The 21,908-nt window shown below is 42.7% G+C and overlaps 1 protein-coding gene across 8 annotated transcripts in view; it reads left to right on the top strand.

Moving 5' to 3' along the window:
• Mapk9 (mitogen-activated protein kinase 9) overlaps nucleotides 1-21,799 on the top strand; it is a 41,477-nt gene extending 19,678 nt beyond the window's left edge. For 4 of the 8 annotated variants that reach the window (XM_050158550.1, XM_050158553.1, XM_050158556.1 and 1 more), the window contains 8 exons: nucleotides 1,597-1,735; nucleotides 8,603-8,768; nucleotides 10,183-10,254; nucleotides 14,423-14,605; nucleotides 15,219-15,343; nucleotides 16,693-16,756; nucleotides 17,524-17,592; nucleotides 18,520-21,799. In XM_050158550.1, coding sequence (XP_050014507.1) covers nucleotides 1,597-1,735; nucleotides 8,603-8,768; nucleotides 10,183-10,254; nucleotides 14,423-14,605; nucleotides 15,219-15,343; nucleotides 16,693-16,756; nucleotides 17,524-17,592; nucleotides 18,520-18,662 — 961 coding nt within the window. In that variant the 3' untranslated portion in view covers nucleotides 18,663-21,799. Of the gene's footprint in view, nucleotides 1-1,596; nucleotides 1,736-8,602; nucleotides 8,769-9,757; nucleotides 9,830-10,182; nucleotides 10,255-14,395; nucleotides 14,606-15,218; nucleotides 15,344-16,692; nucleotides 16,757-17,523; nucleotides 17,593-18,514 lie in introns of all 8 variants that reach the window. The other 4 variants (XM_050158551.1, XM_050158554.1, XM_050158555.1 and 1 more) reach the window with 3 other exon arrangements.
• Nucleotides 21,800-21,908: the final 109 nt, after the last annotated feature.

The raw sequence follows: 21,908 nt of genomic DNA on the forward strand, positions 1-21,908 counted from the left end.
ACCATCGTGGGGTAGATGGAGGAAAGACTGCGGTTAGGTGGTGGCATTAGGAGAAAGGCTTAGGGGAGGTGAGGAGTTTGTTCTACAGATACTGAGATGAGGTGTAATTGAGAATGAAGGAGCAGCAATGGAGCATGGCTGGTATGTGCTGCTACCACAAGAGGCCCGTGTGGCTGGAGTGGGGAAGCACACAGGGCAGAGAGAGAGGGTGGGCTTAGAAGTGGCAGCAGATAGGAAAGGAGTCAGAATGACATTTCCAGCAGAGCAGTGATCTCACCTGACATGTTTTAAAAGAGCAGTTTTTGGGGTGGGAGAGGAGTTGAGAGTCCACTGTAAGAGGTAGGAACAAAAAGCCTAGTTAGTATGGGGAGGCATCACAGCAATTCATGTGAGAGGCTCACGAGGGTAACTGGGTGAAGGCATGAGATTGAACACGAGAGCTGTTTGAAGGTGAGGCATAGGATCTGCTGACAGCTAAATGTGAGAGGATTGGAAAGCCTCACATGAAGGCTCGCAGCTGAGACGGGGCGGTGAGCAGGTAGAATCAGGAGTATAGTTTTAGACATGGACTCAAAGATGTCTGCTGCCTATTCACGTGGAATGGTGAAGTGGGTAGATGGGAAAGATCCTGGGTTGAGAAGAGAGGCCTAGATTTAAAGGTATCAGGGAATCTGTAAGTGGTCCTTAAAGGCATGGCAGACTGGGTATCACCAAGAAAAAGTGTTGTGAGAGGAGAGCCAGCATCTGATTACAGCCACCTCACAGGAAGAAGTAGTTGGTTGCAGAAACATTGACCTTGGGGGTCTCTGCAAATGTAGAAGCCATCAGTTTTAGCAGAGAATTGGCATAGGCCACGTCAAAATGGCATGACACGCAGTGGGAGGAGAATTAGAGATGATGTGTCTAAGCACCTCTTTGGTCAGGGCTGTGTGAGCCAAAAACATGTGCTGATTGTGGTCCGTGAGCTTGAAAGTTTCCTGTTTATTATTGTATGTTCAGTCTTGAAGAACACATTTCAGCCAGGTGATGGTGGAGAATACCCTTGATCCCAGCACTTGGGTGGCAGTTTGAGGGCAGCCTGTCTACAGAGTGAGTTTCCAGGACAACCAGGGCTACACAGAAAAACTCTTGTCTACAAACAAACAAACAAACAAACAAACTCATTTTTTGAGCAGTCCAGATACATAAAGAACCTGAGCAGAAAGTTAAGAGTTCCCATTTACCCCTCTGTAGTAGAATTCACATCAGCAGCCCTACCAGAATCATGTGTTGTTAAAGATGAAGGAATCTCTAGCAGCACAGTGTAGATAATGGAAGGATGATCACATAGAAGGTAGGGAGGTGGGTGGAGAGACAGTTTGTATAAGATTGTTTCTGTGATATAAAAATTGTTTCATTTATAATTTCAGAGAAAGAAATTGGGTAAGTTAGCTGTTTGTGTGTTCATTAGGAAATTTTACAAAGCGAAACCTTGTGTTTTTACTTCTGCTGTGCAGTAATTATATCCCGTTACTACTGTCTCATAGTAAGTGGTCTAACAATCATGAGGGATTTAAAAATATTAATGAATATGGTTGGTCTCTTTTAAATATTCAGGTACTTGGTTATGGAATTAATGGATGCTAACTTATGTCAGGTTATTCATATGGAACTGGATCATGAAAGAATGTCATACCTTCTCTACCAGATGCTCTGTGGCATTAAGCATCTACATTCAGCGGGTATAATTCACAGAGTAAGTAAGCACATAATAACTTCATTTTAAAAATAATCACTATTTTTTGTCACAGTCATCTAATTAACAAAAGAACTTAATATTTTTGTGTGAGAGTGTGAGTGTGTGTGTAGTGTATGTGCGTGTGTGTGAGTGTACACTTATTTACATGTGTTTAGAGGCCAGAGAAGGATATCAGGTGTTCAGGCTTGGCCTTATTTCTTGGAGGGAGGCTGGTGGCCAGCAAGCCCAGGGAGTCTCCTGATTCCACTTCTCCCAGCCCCATAGTTCTGGACTTACATTACATCTATAATAACATCGAGCCTTTTATGGGGGCACTGGGGATTTGAACTCTGGTCCCCATGCTTTATAAAAGCAGTCTTACCCATCAATGCATCTCCCCATTCCTAAGAACTTTTTTCTTAAATTTGGTACTTTGAAAATGCAAGTTAAGCTATGGAACATACTGTTTAAAACACTGTTCAGACCAACCCTATTTTGCCCAGGCCCCATATACTTCATCCACTACAGACACAGAGACGGAGAGCCACCCTATCACAGAACAATTTCGGTTTTCTGTTTAACTTTTCACTTTGTGGTAACTTAAAACTTAGAGAAAAACTACAAGAATAGGAAAGAACTCCAAAAACCAATGACCCTATGTTAAACTATTGTTAATATTCTTGCCATATTTGAAACTTCCTTTTTAATGAGCAAGAAAATTAGATATGGGGCAGGAGAAAGCCAATGACAAGGAACAGTAATGATGTTGTTACTGTCAAGACTTGAAATGTAAAGGCCAGAGAGATAATGTGGTTGATACTCTGAGCTACTTTTATAAGTTTTTTTTTTTTTTTTAAATTTGTACTGCTGTATGGTAGAATTTTAAAAATACCTGGTACTAGAGACCTGCCTAGAGGTTAAGAGGACTTGTTGCCCTTCTAGAGAACTTAAGTTTGGTTCCCAGAACCCAGGTCAGACAGACAGTTAGCAGCTGTCTGCTCTAGAGGATCTGAGGCCCACTTTTGCCCTCCAGGGCTCCTGCACACATGTGTACAGACTCCCCACATACGTGTGTCACTAAAAATAATTTTAAAATATACTCAACATGTTGCATGAGACAAGGAGCAGAGACCATAACTGGGATTTTACTGGGAAGATCACAGCTTTCTCTTAACTGCTTATAGGCTTCTTTTGCATAGACTGCCTCCAGACTTTGTTCCAACAGTAAGAAGTCTTCTTCTGCAGGGAAACCACGATGAGATACAGAAACAGCATTGGGCAGAATTCTTTCTGATCAGTTAGGCACCAAGAAAGGTTGGGTCTAGCACAGGCCACTGAACAGAAGCCTCCCAGGTGTATCCCCATGCCTGCCCTCCCACCTGGGAAGGCAGAGACCTGAGCCTCCCTGCATACTGTGTCCAAAGGCTATGTTGGGGTCAGCGTTTCACTCCCTTGTACATGGCATGTCCACAACCAAGTTGTTATTCAAAGTGTAGCCTTTGCTGCCACCAAGTGGTCGTTCCAAGTGATAGACATTATGATGGCAAAGTTCACTTTTAAAATAGTAACTAAAACATTTCCAGTGAACCATTCTATTTCTAGAAAATTCCCCCCAGACCTCTAAATAACTGAAGGCATCCTTTTCAGTTTTATTTAAGATACTGAATTTTCCACCAACAATGTGATGCTTATAGACTCAATCCTGTTTTCTTGTACAGAGGCATTTTTCAAAAATGCCTTCATTCATTTTATTTTATGTGTATGGATATTTTGAACCACATGCATGAATGGAGACCATGAAAAGTTACCAGGTCTCCTGGAACTAGAGTTATAAATGGTTATGAGCTGCCATGTGTCAGGTACCAAAACACAGTCCTTTGGAAGAGCAGTAAGTGCTCTTAATCACTGAGCCATCTCTCCATCCACCCACCTTCCAAGGGTATTCTTAATGTCTCTTAAATATATTGCCTCTGTGTGGTGCTGAGGATGGAACCTAGGATTTTGTTCAAATGAGGCATAGACTGAACTATATTTTCAGCCCTCTAAATACACCTTTAATGAAATGTATGCTTTATGATAATTTCCCAGATTTACAAGCTGTATTAATTTTTGGAAGGGAAATGTTTTCACTTGTTTCTCCCCCTGAAATCAGAGGTAAGGGCAGGAAGAATGTCCCCAGTTCCTGGAGATTTCATGAGACTGTGACATGTATTTACCTTTTCATGGAATATTTGGTCCTTTAACTGAGGAACAGCATTTCTGCCTACAAGCAGGTGAAACAGGGTCCAAAGAAGTATATATTTTGCTTAGCACAGTGTTTGGAGCCTATGGCGACAAGAGAAAATGTTCTATGGTCACCTTGTTCCTTGCCCAATACCTCCACCATATCTTACAAGTTCCTTCTGGGTCCCTTGTACACTCCTGCCTCATATACTCACTTCTGTGTCTACTTGGGAAAGGTATGAGCTGCCATTGAGGAGATGTTTCAGATATACAGGTATGCTGACATACCGCACTGAAACCAGTGTTGATTTTAAGCACACAGGTTCACTAAACTGGATGGCAAGCCTCGGGTGAGGAGCCCAGGCTAGCTTCAGAATGCCAACTGTCCAGTATACGCAGTGCTGGCCCCTCCTCTAAACAGCATCTCACGCGGAGATACATACATACCTTCAGTTTTGTTGTTAAATTGATTTGTCACACACCTGAAATAACAGAACTCAGGTGTTAAGACAGGCGAGTCATAAGTTCAGGGACAGCTTAAGCCATATAGCAAGACTCTGTCTTGAAGAAACAAAAATGGTTTCACAATAAACAGAAATTTTACTTATTGAAAGTTTTTAGAATGAAACATGGCAAAAGGTGAAGTTTTATCCCTCACTCTTACTTCTTTTACTTTATAATTCACAAACTTTGGAAAAATGAAAGCCTCTGCCAGCCCCTGCAGCCCCTGGAGATGGCCCACAGTAGCAGCTTGCACCTCCTTTCGGCTTTCTGCAGATGCTTCTCTGTCCACCTGCACCAGTGCAGGCCTGCCTGCACACATGTCCATCACTGGCTGAGAGTTTTCAAAGTCGGAATCCTCTTGACAATAGTGTAACTTGCTGACCAGATTGGCTGGTTTGCATTTGTACTTTCATCAAAGATCAAATAGCTATATAAAAATTCATGAAAACTGGATCCCTTCTTCTCCTTGCTTCTATTTCCATCTTCCTTTAAAAGTGTTTCAGATTTTTTTGTTGTTGTTGTTGTTTTGGATGTGGTGCCAGAGATGGAACTGGAGCTTTATGCACTTCACCGCTGAGCTATATAACCAGCCCAAGTTTTAGTTCTTTTCCTGAATTCCATATTCAATGAATTCATTTCCATATCTCAGTGTGTTTAGATCTTGCTGGCCCTTTTCAGTTTGGGACATAAGGTAGTGATGTAGTCCTTGTCCACAAACCCAGCCCTCATCCCTGTAACTGTTTCTTCCCCTGCCCTTCCACTTTGGTTAGAATTTGACTCTGTTTGAGTCCATGGTATTTTATATCCTCATAATCATATGAAAGTTTTTCAAAGTTGAGCTTTATATAATACTTGGATTATATTTCTTTCCCCTTTAGTATTTTGTTCCTGGAGTTAATAGTTATCCTCTATTTGTCCGAGTTGTGTGTTTGCTTGTTTTAAGGGGGTTAGGACTATATGTTATATGTGTCCTCGTGTTATTCATGTTCATGTGTTTGGGGATGTGTGTCTGTCTATCTGTAGAGGCTCAGAGGTCCACCTGAGGTATGGTTCCTCAGGAACTGCCTGTCTTGTTTTTTGAGTCTCACTAGGATGAACCCCAGAGATCTGGCTCTTTATATCCCAGTGCTGGATTACAAATAATTCACTGTCATATCAGATTTTTACATGGTGCTGTGGATCAAACTCAGAACCTCATGCTTGCACAAAGAGCACTTTACCAGCTGAGCCACCTCACCAGCCTGAGACTGTGTGTTCTTATTACTCTTAGAACCCTACATTTTCTACCACATTGTGAACACACCCAGATGCATCTCAGTCAGTGCTGGATCTTCAGGCTTGCTTCCTTCTGGACTACTGCCCAAATACCTAATACAGGGGTACCCCTGAGTCTCCCCTAACAATTTTTTTCCACTTCCCTCCCATGTTGGATTTCATACTTCCTGACCCTCATTCTCTCCTCTCTGTTTACTCCCTTCTTTGGGTGGACTATGTCTTCCAATTACTGCTTTAAATACTATGTTGGGAACCATCAAGATGATTCAGTGAGTAAAGGTACCTTCCATCAACCTAATGACCCAGGTTCAGTCTCCTGAGACACACATGGTAGAAGGGGAGAACCAACTCCTGTAAATTAACCTCTGATTTCCACATGTGTGCCATGACATGTTTGCTGTCTCTGTCTCTCTGTCTCTCTGTCTCTCTGTCTCTCTCTCTCTCTCTCTCTCATGCACGCGCACACACACACACACACACACACACACACACACACACACACAAAGTATGCAAGAGGGAAAGTGAGGCCGCAGATTTTTTCTGTCAGAGGTTAATAGTAAGCATCTCCGGAGCTTTCTCATGCTCTTTTTACTGCTTCTTTGTAAGTGTCCTGCATTCATCTTTGGAAACTTTAAGACAGTATTTTGTACTCTTTCTCAGTGTGGACCTTTCCTTACTAACTGCACCGAGCATGTGGATCTTCAGTCTGGGAAGCACATGCTGTCGACATCTAAGAAATCTGAGTTTCTTCAGTCTTTACTTATTCTTTCTCAGAAACATTTTAGCCAGCACATCTCTGTTAACACTGTTAAGTTCCTTTAGTGGTGTTTGTGCTTGTTGCCTGTGTGCTCTGAATCTCTGAGTGTAAAAATTTTGAAGTATTTTATTATTCAGTGCATTGATTTTCTTCTTCTCTGAGTTCCCTTTTAATTTGTTTAGTCCTATACAAAGCTTTACACAAATGTCTGCATATCTTTGCCTCTAATAACAAGCAACCTGGACATTGGTTCTTTGACCTGTGAGGTAAGAGCTACAAATATGGGGAAAGCCAGAGAGACACCTGAAGCTACCTCATTAGCACACAGCTCAAGAGAATCACTGCACCCTGTGAGTGTAGAGATAGATAGACGTTATCAGTACCACCATTAAAGTCTCACGGATGCAGGAATCGGGTTCCTTCTTATGACTCAGTATAATTCACTTCTCTGGTCCTTGAAGACACTACATGGATCCTGGAGGATGGCTGTGACCACTACATATGGTTGCAATTTCTGTCCTGGCTCAGTAGACACAAAAGTGGAGTAGTGGAGTAGTGAGACCTTGGGGATGGCATGTCAACTATGCCAATGCAGTCCTCCTGCTGATTGCAAGCAGGGGTGAGAAACCATTCCCACTTGTATGGGATAGACGGTGATGCTCTCTTGCAGTTTCCCCAGTTCTGTGTTAACTCTCCACCTCTACCCTAACATCTGAGGGGATTTGGTGCAGACTCCAGTTACTCCCTGGCCTTCACCAAACTCCCCCAAGTAGAGGAGGTGTATACTTAGGGTCTTCCAGCTCAGCTCAGCACACACTTAGAATTTGTATTCAGTCATCCTCAAAGTTTCTATTCATTCCCATTTCTCACTATGCTGCCTCCTGAATAATAGGCATGTTACCTATGAGCAAGGACCAAGGAAATCCAGACAGTAAACAAGCAATAGTGGTGATTAAGCCAGGGTTTCTCTCTCTCTCTCTCTCTCTCTCTCTTCCTCCCTCCCTCTCTCTCTCCCCCTTCTCTCTGTCTCTTTGTCTCTCTCTCATACACACACACACACACACACACACACACATGCAGCTTTTCTGTTCTTTCCTATTTTGGGTTTTTCTGTTAGCCACCCCTGTGGTGGCCATGTTGTACTAACCATTCCCATGACCCTCTGCAGGTCTAGCATGACCTGTGGGTCAACTATCCTACTGTCTTATGTTTTTGTATTTTCTGTGTTTTGGATGGTCCTCAAGATTTGAAGGGGCAGAACTGTCTTGATTCTGCCACCCTGGCATTGAAAATGTGTCTTTCAGGTCACTGGATAGTTAGGTTTTGAGATGCTGACTGTTTGTATTGTGAAGGCTGTGGGTGTGGGGAGAGCTGAGGAACCTCAGTGACCTTTTCACTTACTTCTTTGGCAGGCATCAGTTGCCTCTCACACAACACAGAGCACGAGGTGCCAGAGCTGTGTTTTTATTATCCTCGTTGTCCAGCAGATGGCAGTGAAGTGGAAAGCTAGTCCCATCACTATAGTTTTTAGACTAGGGGCTATTTTCCCATTCTTTGAGGCTCCTTTGACAGATGAAGGCTTTCACTGTTGAGTGCTATATTTGTTTGTCTTTGTTAGAAGCAGTGCTGTTGCAACCATCCTTGCTCATGCAGCCTAAATGCCAAGGACTGCTACCCAAAGTACCAACGTACCCTTGGGTTCTACATCCATGGATTCAGCTGACCACAGATCAAAAGTATTTGGAAAACAAAAGTTTCATCTGTACTGAACACAAACAGACTTTTTTGTGTCTAATTATCCCTAAACAATAACATTGTTTTAGGTATTATAATCATTTAGAAATGAGTTAAGAGGATCCCAGAGGCTGTGGAGGTTATGTGCACATGTCACCCCACGTAGATAAGAGACTTGCAGACTCTCAGGTTTTGAGCAAAGAAGCAAGTGGTAGTGAGAGGCCATATGATTTGTTTGGAGGCGGAGTCTCGTTTCCCCGTGATGCCATTCTACCTCCCTCCTTCTTATCTTCTCATGCTTGAGTAGCTGCTCACATTTATACCTTGCCGGTATAAATGGTGTCTTTGGTATGCTGTGATTCATTTAAATAGCTAAACTATTTGTCTTCTAGGATTTGAAGCCTAGCAACATTGTAGTAAAATCAGACTGTACTCTCAAGATCCTTGACTTTGGCCTGGCGCGGACAGCCTGCACCAATTTTATGATGACTCCCTATGTAGTGACTCGCTACTATCGCGCTCCGGAAGTCATCCTGGGCATGGGCTACAAAGAGAACGGTAAGTCCAGTTAGGACTACAGGCACTAAACAGTGAAGTAGTGCTCTCGCCCACACTCACGGGCCATGTGAGATGCGGGTGAGCACTGTGCTGTATGTAGATGCCTGTAATCTACAGATAAGAAATCATTTATTTTGTATTTCCATTTGTCAAAATCTTCCCCCCTCCCCCCAACTCTGGCTGTCCTCAAACTCATAGAACTCTGCCTGCCTCTGCCTGCTGAATGCTGGAGTTAAAGGCTGCTACTATGCTGGTCTTGAAATATTTTACTTGTGATTAGAGTAGCGTGTGCTCACAGAAGTGCAGTGCTGAGTGTGCAGCACACCCACATGGCCTGCAGCTCTGGGACCTGTGTCCTCTGGTCGCCAACATTGTAGACTGGGTTTACTGCTTCCTCTTTTTTTTTTTTTTTTTAGCCTTAATGTGAATGGAATAATGAACTGTGTTTTCTTTCATGTAAAGCTGATGTTTTTGGCATCAAAACTTGCCTTGCTCTAGCAGTGTCAGCTAAATATAAGCGAAACTTCAGCTTTTAACAAGTGTGTGTGATTATAACATAATAAAGAGTAACAGAAAGAACAACAGTGGAAACTCACTGAAGTCTTTTGAGATAAGTTTGGCTGTGAGTTTATGTACATACTTTGTAGCCTGCTCTGAGAGGCACAGTGCCCTTGAGTAGCTGCCTGTGTTTAGCTCTCCCTTCCATGGCTGAGGCACAAGATGCAGCCAAGCCCCATGCTTGGCCCCAACCAGGACAGATACCACAGAACCATGTTCAAGCAGGGCCTTGCCCTGAGTCCAGCCTTTCCTTATTGGCTGCTGCCTTTCTCTTGTGGCAGTTTAGAAAATGATCATTCAGATTTGGTGTTAGCATTTTACAGAAGTTTCGCCTAATGAGTGTTTACTGGGGCTACCCGTGTTTGGGAGGTGGTTTAGAAACAGAGATGCAAGGCTCTCTGGCTGTTTTTTAACCACCTGGTATTTGGTAGTGGACATCTGGTCTGTCGGGTGCATCATGGCAGAAATGGTCCTCCACAAAGTCCTGTTCCCAGGAAGAGACTGTATCCTTCACAAGGAGAGACCAACCCTCGGCCATGGAGGCTGGGGTGGGCTGGGGAGTGTGGCCCTGAGATTTCATGTTCATTGGCACTTTCTGTGTCTTTTTTTGTTTTGTTTTGTTTTTTGTTCCTTTTTTGGTTTTGTTTTTAAGCTGTAAAGTATTGGCACTAAAAGCACAGATTGCTGCACACTAAAGGCTGAAGTAGAGCTGAGCAATCATCATACTGTGTAAAAGTTCACCTTAGCACCACTTACTTTCCATGTGTGTGTGTCTACTACACTGTTAGGAGTCCTTTTCCTCACTTTTGTTTTGTTCAAGACACTTCATAATTTTATCATTTCATTTTATTTTCAGTTGATATCTGGTCAGTGGGTTGCATCATGGGAGAGCTGGTGAAAGGTTGTGTGATATTCCAAGGCACTGACCGTATCCTTCCCCAGGACCTTGACCCTGGCCATGGTTTCCATGCCAAGGGAAGCATGGTTGCGCCTACTTACTGAACGCTCAGAAGGAACTGTCGGGATGCAGACTGCGTTCTCAGGGGGCCTTTGTTACATTTGTTAAATCAGTGTCACAGACCAGGTGGTTCAGTTTTGCATTTTCTTCTTTTCACTCAAATACCTGTGACAGTTTTGTAAAGACTTAGAGTTAAGCTAAAGCAGCCATATTAGCTCTTTATCAAAATAATTGGATGTGTAAAATTATTTATCTTTGATAAATACATTTTAGTATTTAAGTGGAAAATACTATTTTATAAATTAGTTCATTCCATTAACAGGAAGAGGTGCATTCTAAATTAAATATGCTAACATGCATGTGTTATTTAAGTCATATATGATTTTGTTAGTTACTGGTATGAAATCAGAGCTGCAGAAGACTATGCAGACTTAGGTTAGTTGAAAATTGTGTCAGGATCAATATATCACACTTTGACATTTGTTGCTTTGTTGACATTTTATAGACATTTCTCAAGACTCCAGGTAGCAGGGTATCTGTGACACACTGGGGAAGGTAAATTTAAACACACAAGATGACTCATGCTGTGGTCAGCAAGGTGAACAGCGTGGAGGGTAAAGGGAGCAGACAGCACAGCGGCGCTAGCTCTCTCCCCTTGTGCGTTCTTCCATCTGTCATGTTCTTTACGCTAGTGTGCGTCTTCATGTGTACCTTTCCATTTGTGTTCTAACCCTCATATTTTCATTGGCCTTTGATATTGTGTTTGTTGTGAAAGCTTGTAGTGACCTCTGGTAGCAGACCCATAGTTCAAGGGAACAGGCTCTGCAGTCAGCGTTCGGAGTGTGTCTGCTTCACAAAAAGTGCTTTTGTTTTTATAATCTCATGAAGACAACATGCTTAAAATATGAATTCCTCACAACATGTGCTTAAGATTAAATACTTTATTCCACTCATTTTATATTTATTGTCCCTTAAATTTTCCTCATGATAAGTTATAAAATATGCAAAATTAAATATAGCATTTTATTTTGCTCTAATAATTTCTCTGGCATTTTCCCCATAACTTTACCTTGGATTTATCTGTTCCAAGTTAAACATAAGTCTTTATTTTACAAGTAAAATCAACTAAGGAAAGTCGAGGTATTCTGAAGCCAGTGACTTAAGAATACCATGTGGACTTGTGAAGGGGGCTTACCGTGATGGGCTACAAGTGGCAGTTAAGATTAAATTTGTGCCAGTTCTTACTTGTTTTCTACATTTTTTTCCCCATTAAAAATTACTTTTCCTGCTGGGCAGTGGTAGCACATGCCTTTAATCCCAGCACTTGGGAGACTGAGCCAGGTGGATCTCTGTAAGTTTAAGGTCAGCCTGGTCTAAATTCCAGGACAGCCAGGGCTACACAGAAAAACCAAAACCAAAACCAAAACCAAAAAAAAAAAAAAATTAAAAGTACTTTATGTATATGTTACAAGAGCTGATGTTTTATATATAAGGACACCTAAAGTGCTTTTAAAGTAACACAGAAATTAATATCATTTTCTAAAGGAAGTTTTGCTCACTTTTTCAAAGATTAGGTTGAAAATTTGGTGATTTAGAAACTCCAGAAACCAAATTGAGGTTCTCTAGAAGTTTGCTGTAATGCTGGCAGAAAAGTAGCTGCTGTCCTTACTGTGGCTTCTGAGAATGAAAGCTCTTCAGCCTGCCTGAAGCCCAAGTTCAGACGATTCCCCATGCACCTGTGCATTCTGGAGTGTAGTGACGGCAGCGGGCTGCATTCCTGCCCAGCTCCCGGCCGCCTGGCTAGCTTAGCCCCAGAAATAACAACACACAAATTGTATTCTTTTTTTTTTTTTTCCAAATTGTATTCTTTTAAATGCTGCCTGGCCCATTAGTTTCAGCCTCTTAATGGCTAATTCTCACATCTTGATTAAACCATTTTTAATAATCTGTGTAGCACCACGAAGTGGTGTTTTACCAGGAAAAATTCAACATGTCTGACCTGGCGGCTGGCTCCATCGTGTCTCGGGTTGGAGAATCATGACAACTAACTCACTTCCCTTCTTCCCAGCATTCTGTTCTGTCTACTCTACCCACCTAAGGGCTGGCCTATCAAATGGGCCAAGGCAGTTTCTTTATTAACCAAAGAAATCAACACAAAAAAGAAGACCCTCCCACAGCACTGGAGAAACTCAGGGCCATAGCTTCCTGTTTTTTTAAATGAAAGACCTGTGTTCCATCTACCCAGAATGCCCACCATGGTTTCCCAGGTAAACTCCACTCCCACCCCATGCTGCCTCTCTGCCGTCTATCAAAATGATCCTGTAGCACTAATCCAGATATACAGATATTGAGCACCTGCCCATTTCTAGGTGTTTCATCCAAGTGAGGGTATAAAAGTCTCACTGCCAAGATGACTAGAGGACAGTAAAAGCAGGAGACACTGCAGAGGCTGTTTGTCACTCAGAAAGAGATGGTGGGGGCTCTGGAGTCTGCTCTGAGGGTGTAACCTTCAAATGACTTTGTGGACTCATATCTAATATATCAAGTGTGCAATTCAAGGCAAAGATTTGGAATAAAGAAAGTAATGTGGAAATCATTGGTCTGTTGATAGCACTGAAACCTTGAGCTGGTGCTAAGCATTGAAGAGGTGGACAAAGGGTCAGGGACTAAAGAAAAGGAGAAAGACTCAGAACTGACCCTTGGGTGTAGTGCTTGCCCCTGACAACCTAATGGTTCTGAAGATGGCTGGAGGGAAGCCTGATGAGAGGATGTTAGGAGAGGACGAGGAGCGAGAATTAGGCACAGGTACCAGTATCAGGCTAGGGTGTCACAGGAAAGAGAGCATCGTGTCTGAATGATGACAGAAGGTTCCAGTAGAGATCTTGTTGGGAGTGGGGCCTCAAGAAATAAGAGACATTTGTCCTTCAGTAGGTGAGAAGGGGGTAGGTGGGCTTGGCTTTTAGCCAGAAGCCCAGATGGTTCCCAGTGGTAAGTGGCACAGAGATATGGGGGTGGGGGCATCACGTCACTCTTAGGATTAGTCTTCATAGTGAGGAATGAGTATGAAGAAGAGGTGTTAAAAGTATACGGGGAGAGGGATAACATGAGCCAGGTTTCCTATTTTTGGCCAAGCAACTAAATAAAATATGTGCACAATCCCAGTTTGTCAAAGTGTGTGAAAAGAGAAGGAGGGCGCTCAGGATTTCACCTTCTGAACCCATTTCCTGAGTAGGTCCTCCACAGGAACACTGGAAGACTGAGTTTGTGTGATGTTCCAATGGTATAAGTGCATGTTCTGAGGAAGCCTGTCACTTTCCAAACTCCTGCTCATGTGATTTCATAGCTTGCATTGTCTCATGTGACTGTTTACAGCTTCAGCGTCACTTTCCACAAACATTGTCCCAGTCACCCTGAGAGCTAGGCAGCGCTGGTGTCACCTGTGTGTACCAGTGAGGAAGTGCTCCTGAGGAGCACCGACCCCAGCGACCTTGAGAGGAGGGTAGTGCACACTGAGTCTGAAACCACGCCTCACTAGATGCTGAGGGGCTGGGCTGGTGCCAGGTGAAACAGAATGGCCTCTGAAAGCATCATTGTCTACGGCGCTTTCAGGAGGGAGTGTGGTCTGCGGGAAAGGCCAGAGCCTGGGCTCCTGCCCCTTCCCTCGCCATGCTTCCCTTGGTCAGCCTGTCTCACAGGCTCTGCTGCCCAGCTGGGAGAGAGGCCAGATGGTCTCTTCAGATTTTCTCTCCTTTAGAGACCTGTGAGTCTAAGGGAGCGTTAGTACGAAAATTGATTTCAGTTTGCTTATGTAATATTTATTTCATTTTTACCATTTATATCATAGGCTGAATCATTTTTGTCATAATTTTATTTTGAATTATAACAGAAAACATATAGATTGTGTTGATTTAATGAACCATGATCATAGTTTTTAAGATGCAGAAAGTAAGAGTTTTAGTTAAGTAATTTAGAAACTCAAACCTCATTTAAATATTATTCTAAAATGTTTTTGATAATCCTGTGGGGTGGCCTAGTTACTTGTCCATAGATATGAATATAATTTTCCTTTGCATGATGGTATTGTATATATTTTGACTATGAAGCATTTCAGTTGTATTTTCCTCAAGAGAATCCTTAGATATTGATCAATGGAATAAAGTTATTGAACAGCTAGGAACACCATCTGCAGAGTTCATGAAGAAACTTCAGCCAACCGTGAGGAATTATGTGGAAAACAGGCCTAAATACCCTGGAATCAAATTTGAAGAGCTCTTTCCAGATTGGATATTTCCATCAGAATCTGAACGAGACAAAATAAAAAGTAAGGCATTCTTTTATACTACACTTGTCTCTCTACCATTTGAACTGTGGGTGCTGTGAGGGTCCTTACGTCTGTGGGTGCTGTGAGGGTCCCTACGTCTGTGGGTGCTGTGAGGATCCCTACGTCTGTGGGTGCTGTGAGGGTCCCTACATCTGTGGGTGCTGTGAGGGTCCCTACGTCTGTGGGTGCTGTGAGGGTCCCTACGTCTGTGGGTGCTGTGAGGGTCCTTGCGTCTGTGGGTGCTGTGAGGGTCCCTACGTCTGTGGGTGCTGTGAGGGTCCTTACGTCAGCACACAGTGCTCATGGCACTTCATGTCCGCACCCTGGCAGCACCATAATGAGAGAGGCTTTTGCTGTCTTTTCTGCTGTGGCTTCATAGCTTCAGGTCGTCTGAACACTGTTCTGAGGCTGCCACCTGTAGTGCATCTACCTCACATGACAAAAGCCTGGTCTGTAATAGTGGCCATTGGACTGTAAAAGGTTGTGAGCTGTGTTGATCTTTTCCTAAAGTCAGCGTATCTCTGTACCCTCCACTATCACATTTGGTTTTTTACTGTGTGGTTTCCTCTTTTCCATGGTAGCAATGTAAGTATGTCATTTGTTTGCACCCTAGCAAGTCAAGCCAGAGACCTGTTATCGAAGATGTTAGTGATTGATCCTGACAAGCGGATCTCTGTGGACGAAGCCTTGCGCCACCCGTATATAACTGTTTGGTATGACCCTGCTGAAGCAGAAGCGGTAAGTGTCTGTTTAGAAAAGACGTCTGTATAGAGGGCTCACTACTTCTCTATCCAGGGCCCACTGTCTGTTAGTCCAGCTACATGAGGATAGCAGGTCAGGGCCCTGACTTTAGAAACAGAACAAGTACTATCTGAAGTCTAGGTCGGGACCCTGGGGTCACTTGCTGCCAGGGCTGTTGCTGCAGAATTGAGCACTCAGGAGTGCACATGGGTGTGCTATGTGATCAGTTGGCCTTAGTGTTTATAAAGCTGATATGTAATAATATTTCATGAAGCATCTGCTTCATACCTGGCACTAAGCCTTGGGCTTTGCTTACATCTTATTCAGACCTTTGAATCATGGAGGCTAAGTAAGTAGCCTTCCCAAGTGACTCGCTAGCTCACACCTCCGCCACTGCATCTAGGCATCTCATCCTCTCATGCGTTTTTTTTGTGCGTGAATGATCTTTAGCTATGAGTAAAATAACACAGTGGGGCATTTACTTCAGGCCAGCTGTGGAACACACTGTCCTGAGTATAGATTTAACTACCATTTTGACATTATATCAGGATAATTGAATTTAGGAATAGCCAGTTGTGAAATGTACCATTCATAAACTTGTGGCTTGGGCATGGGTGTCCTGTCATAAAGAATTGTAAACTAGGGCTGGAGAGTTGGCTCAGTGGTTAAGAGCATTGCCTGCTCTTCCAAAGGTCCGAAGTTCAATTCCCAGCAACCACATGGTGGCTCACAACCATCTGTAAAGAGGTCTGGTGTCCTCTTCTGGCCTTCAGACATACAGACAGAATATTGTATACATAATAAATAAATAAATATTAAAAAAAAAAAGAATTGTAAACTAAAGTGTGTCCTAAGAAAGTACCAGACCTCACTCAGTCTTGTTCCTGGAACCTCAGGCTTCCTGTGCACTATGTGTGCAGAGCATCTTGAGGTTTTATGATTATTGAGGTTTGTTATTTGTAGCTTGCTTTTGGTTAACTCTGGTTGTTTGATTTTTTTATTTGGTTGGGTTTTTTTTTGTTTTTGTTTTTTTCAAGACAGGATTTCTCTGTGTAGCTTTGGTGCCTGACCTGGAACTAGCTCTTGTAGACCAGGCTGGCCTTGAACTTACAGAAGTCCTTCTGCCTCTGTCTCCTGAGTGCTGGTGTTAAAGGCGTGCAACGCCACCACCATCTAATTGTTTGATTTTTTTTAAACTGATAAAATATACTTAAGAAAAATTTTACAACATGTTAATTAAACTAAATCCATGTTATAAGTAGATTCAAAACATTCTAAGTAGTGTTAACTGCCCATCATACCCATTAGTTTTGAGCTGTTGACCTGACATCTCATTTAATTTTCAGCCACCACCTCAGATTTATGATGCCCAGTTGGAAGAAAGAGAGCATGCAATTGAAGAGTGGAAAGGTACAGAAGCCTGTTGATCCCTACTTAGGACATTTTCATATCCTACAGAACCTGCTTTCAATGTTTTTTGATACTAACATTTTGGGAAGGACCATGAGACTCAGAAGCCCTAATGTCCTCTCCTCCCACTTCTCAGCTGGGGAAGAAGGTGACTTCTAGCAATGTCTGAAACATCTTAGTTTGCTTCAGGCGAAACCCAAGGACTTTTCATGTGACTTACCATTATCACATTCTGGTGTGTGGCCTAAATGACTTGATAATATGGGAGTTTGTGGAGCAAACCCAGTGTTCAGGCCACATATTCCCTACAAAGATGCCTTTCTAAGCAGATATGGGGGAGCCCAACTGTGGGTCATGTCTTTGTATACTAAGTCATATAGTTTTGTTTTAAAATTTAGTTTGAAGGAAATTGCTAAAAATGGGCAAGAAGGTATCACTAGTACACAGCCATATAGCCACAGTGAACTAAATTGGTTAACAAAGAAACAAAACTTGAAAGCTTTCATTCAGGAGGGTCATTAGAAACTAAGGCCATCGCACTGACTGTAGACTGCAGACTGGCATGTCGGCAGCCCACACACGGACAGACTCATGGCAGTGCCCACAGTGTATGCTTGCAGTGTGCTAATTTGAGCCTCTAGTAACTTATGTGATAGCCAGAGGAAGCTGAGAAACCCTGGTGCCCCGGGGTAGCTCCAGGAATGTGGAGGCAAAGTTTAGGTGCCGGGAAAACGAGAAAGCATCTTAACCTCTGTTTCTCTTTGAAGAACTAATTTACAAAGAAGTGATGGACTGGGAAGAAAGAAGCAAGAATGGTGTAAAGGACCAGCCTTCAGGTTGGTGATTGCTTTAATTTTCTTGTCTAATATTTTGCCTATTCAATGTTTATAAATGGCAATGATGTGTTAATGCCACTTGGGCCACCCTGGTGTGACGTAGTCACCTTCTTGCATGTCCTGATGAGGTCATTTTTTTTGAGGTGGCAGGCCCTAACTAACTGCAATTGAGACATTCCTGTTGTGACTTGAAGCAGCTGCTGTTTAGAGAAGAAGAGGTTAGATTTGAAGACTTAAAATGTGTGGCTCTCTTTGCACTGTTCCCATCCAGTTTAGAAAAAGATGGACATCTGTGCATACCTAAGATCCTGCATGTTTTATTTTTGCTCAAGCCACATTGGCACATGGGTAGTAGGAAATAGGACAGCTTTATTTACATTTGGAATCAAAATAACATTTTTAGACTCATTAAACAAAAATAAAATTCATAGCAGGCACTAACCTTTTTTCTTTTTTAGGCGTATATATCAGGAAGCATTTTAATCACAAAAGATTTATTTGAATTCTGATGCTTTTTTCTGTAGATAAGGTGTGTCTGTTATAGATGAATTGTCCCATGACACTTGACTCCCACTCAGGCCTAAGGCTCCTGTGGTAATTGTGGGATAAATTCATCCGTTTCCTTTTAAGATCTGTTTGAAGTCAGTGGGTATATCTTAAATAATCATGATCATACATAGCCACATACACACTGTCTACAGGAAAGAGAAAGAGAGGATTGTAGGAAAAGTCAAGACTGGAAACTGAACCGAAGGATTCAAGGGAAATCCCAGAAGCTCAAAAGTATAGTTGACTGGCTTCTTGGTTCTGTTGGTCATTAGGATCAGGAAATTGCAAAATACAGAGTAAGAAGTAGCCTGGCACCCTGTACCTGGCGTGCAGGACGCTGTGCCTCAGGTTTTATTCCATTTGGTTCTCTTAGCACAGATGCAGCAGTAAGCAGCAAGGCCACCCCTTCTCAGTCGTCATCCATCAACGACATCTCGTCCATGTCCACTGAGCACACACTGGCCTCAGACACGGACAGCAGTCTCGATGCCTCAACAGGACCCCTTGAAGGCTGTCGATGATACGTTGGAGACAGTGCGCTTGTCTGTGAAGGAACTCTCGCTTCCATGACCCCGAAGCACATGGGAGTTGATGGAACCAAATTGAAAAACTCCATGTTCTGCATGTAAGAAACACGATGCCTTGCCCCTGCTCAGTTCCAATAGGATTGCCTGCTTAGACTATAAAATGAGGCAGACTATGTCTGAAGAAAAAGTACAAACCACACTGTTAGAAATTTTGTTCAAGATCATTTCAGGTGAGCAATTAGAATAGATGAGTTTCTTTTCCAAGTTGTGTGGTGTCCGTGGTGACAGCTCATGTGTAACCGTGGGGACTCGTATGCATGTGACCACAAATGCTTGCTTGAACTTACCCATGTAGCACTTTGGGAATCAGTATTTAAATGCCAAATAATCTTCCAGGTAGTTCTGCTTCTAGAATAATCTCTTAATCCTCTTTAGTAATTTGGTGTCTGTCCACAAAAGATAGATTTATGTATATTAATTGGCCACCATCATATTATCATATTTTACCCAATTTTATGGTATGATTTATTCTATATTTTGTATTTCAGAAGAAATATAATTAAATTTATTTAATAAATAAAAATACAGCTTTTCTTAAATTTGTGATGTTTTGGGCTGAGAATTACCGCTGCTGAAACCAAGTTCCTTATATAGACACTCAGTGTCCTTTAAACTGCCCAGTGTGGGATAACTTTACATACAGTTTTCTGCATGACAAAATTTCCAGTTGTATTCCGTGCTGCTTAAGACATACATCACCTTGAATCCCGCCCACGCATCTCCTTTTTCTTTGTCCTCTGGTCATGGATTTAGATCACAAAGCACCCATCTTAATAGATGCTGGTGGCAGAGGTTCCTGAACCCATGGCCTACTGTTGGCCTAGAATGAACAGTGGCCTCTCCAGAACAGCCACTGGACAGTGCTTCCCTCCCCAGAGCCCACCGTTCTCAGCTCCCTTCTTTTCTTCAAGGATGTAAGGTGATTGGGTCTCACAGCCTTTCCTTCTGGCCTATCTCAGTGACAGAAGCCGCACCCAACAAGAGTTGTGGTCTCTTGGGAGGCCAGGCTCACTCACTATGCCTGTTTGCTGCTCCATTTTCCATTTTGTGGAGGCATTTCCTTTTCTTAAGGGGAATCCATGAATGTTCTGGAAACATTCTTCAGAAGAGTAAGAAAAAATACCCTAGAGAGTAGTGATTCACTCTTGAATATTTTCTGATTTAAAACTGCTCACCTGAAATCGATACTTTCAGATCCTGGTCTGTAATTACTCGGGATTTAGTAAGATGCTGAGTGTTCTGTGCTGCAGAAATGGAGTTGGGATGGTTATGCCTTGGCTGCCTGTGCTCAGAGTGTTTTCTCCCTTGAGCTTATTTTGTTAACAATTCATATCTTGTGTTCAGTTACTTTGGGAGCTTTGGAGTGTGTTCTAGTAGGAAATTTGATGAGGACTGTTATGAAAAGTGCCATCTGATACATGATTCTGTCTGCACCAGTTATATCCTAATGGTTGGTCTGATCACTGGAACCTTTTAATGAACAAAATTCATCTTGAAATAAGGACTAGCTTTCTGTCATGTATGGACATTTTTAGGTACAAAGTGGAAGTGCTAGGGTGGGTGGAGGCAGAGACCCTGGAAGCCTGAAGTCACAGGTATGAATGTTACCACTATACATATGCAAACATGTTACAGTGGTCTTCTCTCTGATGCACATTCTGTTAAAAGACTTCATTAAAACTGTCTTTAAGAGGGGAAATACAGAAAGCGAGCTTTTAAGCTGCATTATCTGCCCTACGCTGTAAAGGGAGCATGCTGTGGTAGAGGCTCATCCAAAGTCCCACTGACAGGAGACACCTGTAATTGGAGCATGGTGCCCCCAAAGAGTGGCTTTCTGCTCCCCCCTTACTCTGCATATCCAATGAGCCTGTTGTGGATGGAGCCTGGGCTGGTGTGGACAGGGTCTCCTGCAAAGACCCTCTTCCATCAGGCAAGTGCACCTATGACTGGCCACAGAGCTCCAAAGAAATACCTCACCCCAGTTTCAGGGTCCTCCCTCCTGAGCCAGGGTCCTGGGACAATGCGAAAGGTTTCGAACTGACCTCTGTAGGCAAATGCCGAAGTTGGATGAAGAACTGAAAAATGTGCTCGACTTTTTCATCTTTTCTATTTTATTTTTGTAATTTATATTGTACACACCCTGGAAGTCACTATTTTGGACATGTATTTTTATAAGCCAGGTAATTGATGATTATCTGGAATTTGCACTAGGTTAGTTTTTGTTGTTGTTGTTGGCTTAGTTTTCAGCCAAAAGTAGAAGGACTGCCCTTTCCAGATCTGGTTTCCATGTGAAGCCCAGGTCTGGAGGACAGGCATGTCCAGCCAGGGTAGGAAAGTGGCCTCGGAACACAGGCTGCATAGTGCCTCAAAGCTTTAGGCCTGCAGTCAGAACCAGGCTGTGCTCTCATCTTGAGAACACAAAGCCCAGAGCCCTGGTGTTAGAAGGAGAAAGCCCTCCATAGGCCCTTGTTGACAGTCAGGGCCTGCATCCAAAACAGAAGCAGCCTGGGCTGCGTGATGTGTGAGTCATACTATGGTGTATGAGTTCGTCTGGTTAGTTTCTGCCGTGACTCCTCCGGTGTCTCATGCTGGTAGTAAATACAGGTGTGACCTTTCAAATTGCATATCTCAAAAGTAACATTGCCTAATGTTTTATAATAAAATATATTACGTGTGTTTTGATTGGTGGAAAATAATACAAACTACATTTTAAAAGAAATGTACAGCATGTCCAATTCCTGTGTGTTTTAAAGTGACAATTGACTGACTGTATCTTTCCACATCACCATTTTGATTACAAACTTAACACAAATAGATGTTGAAGTGTCGTGATTTCAGACATCCACAAATGGTTTTAAATCTCAAGTAAGAATACTGCTCTGTTAGGTCTGTTACTGAAAATCTTCTGCCAGTCCCTGCATCTATTTCCAAAACAATGGCAGTAAGTTTTGACTTTAAAAAAATGTATAATATGCTCAGAATATTGGCGAAGTTGTATTCTCACAAGCTGTAACCAGGAGAGCGTGCCAAGCTGTCTCTGTTCATGTGTCTTAAAGCCTTAATGGTGCCTGCGTGCTTGTAATTTTGTTCACGGGATGAGCCGTTCTCATCTCACCTCTGTTTCCAAACACCGAAGACGCTTGAAACGTCAAACCACAGGAGTAGCAGGCCTCCCTCCTG

The sequence above is a fragment of the Alexandromys fortis genome, unplaced genomic scaffold, assembly GCF_014885135.2.
Source record: "Alexandromys fortis isolate MF-2015 unplaced genomic scaffold, M_Fortis_MF-2015_v1.1 scaffold_99, whole genome shotgun sequence".
NCBI classification, from domain to species: domain Eukaryota; kingdom Metazoa; phylum Chordata; class Mammalia; order Rodentia; family Cricetidae; genus Alexandromys; species Alexandromys fortis.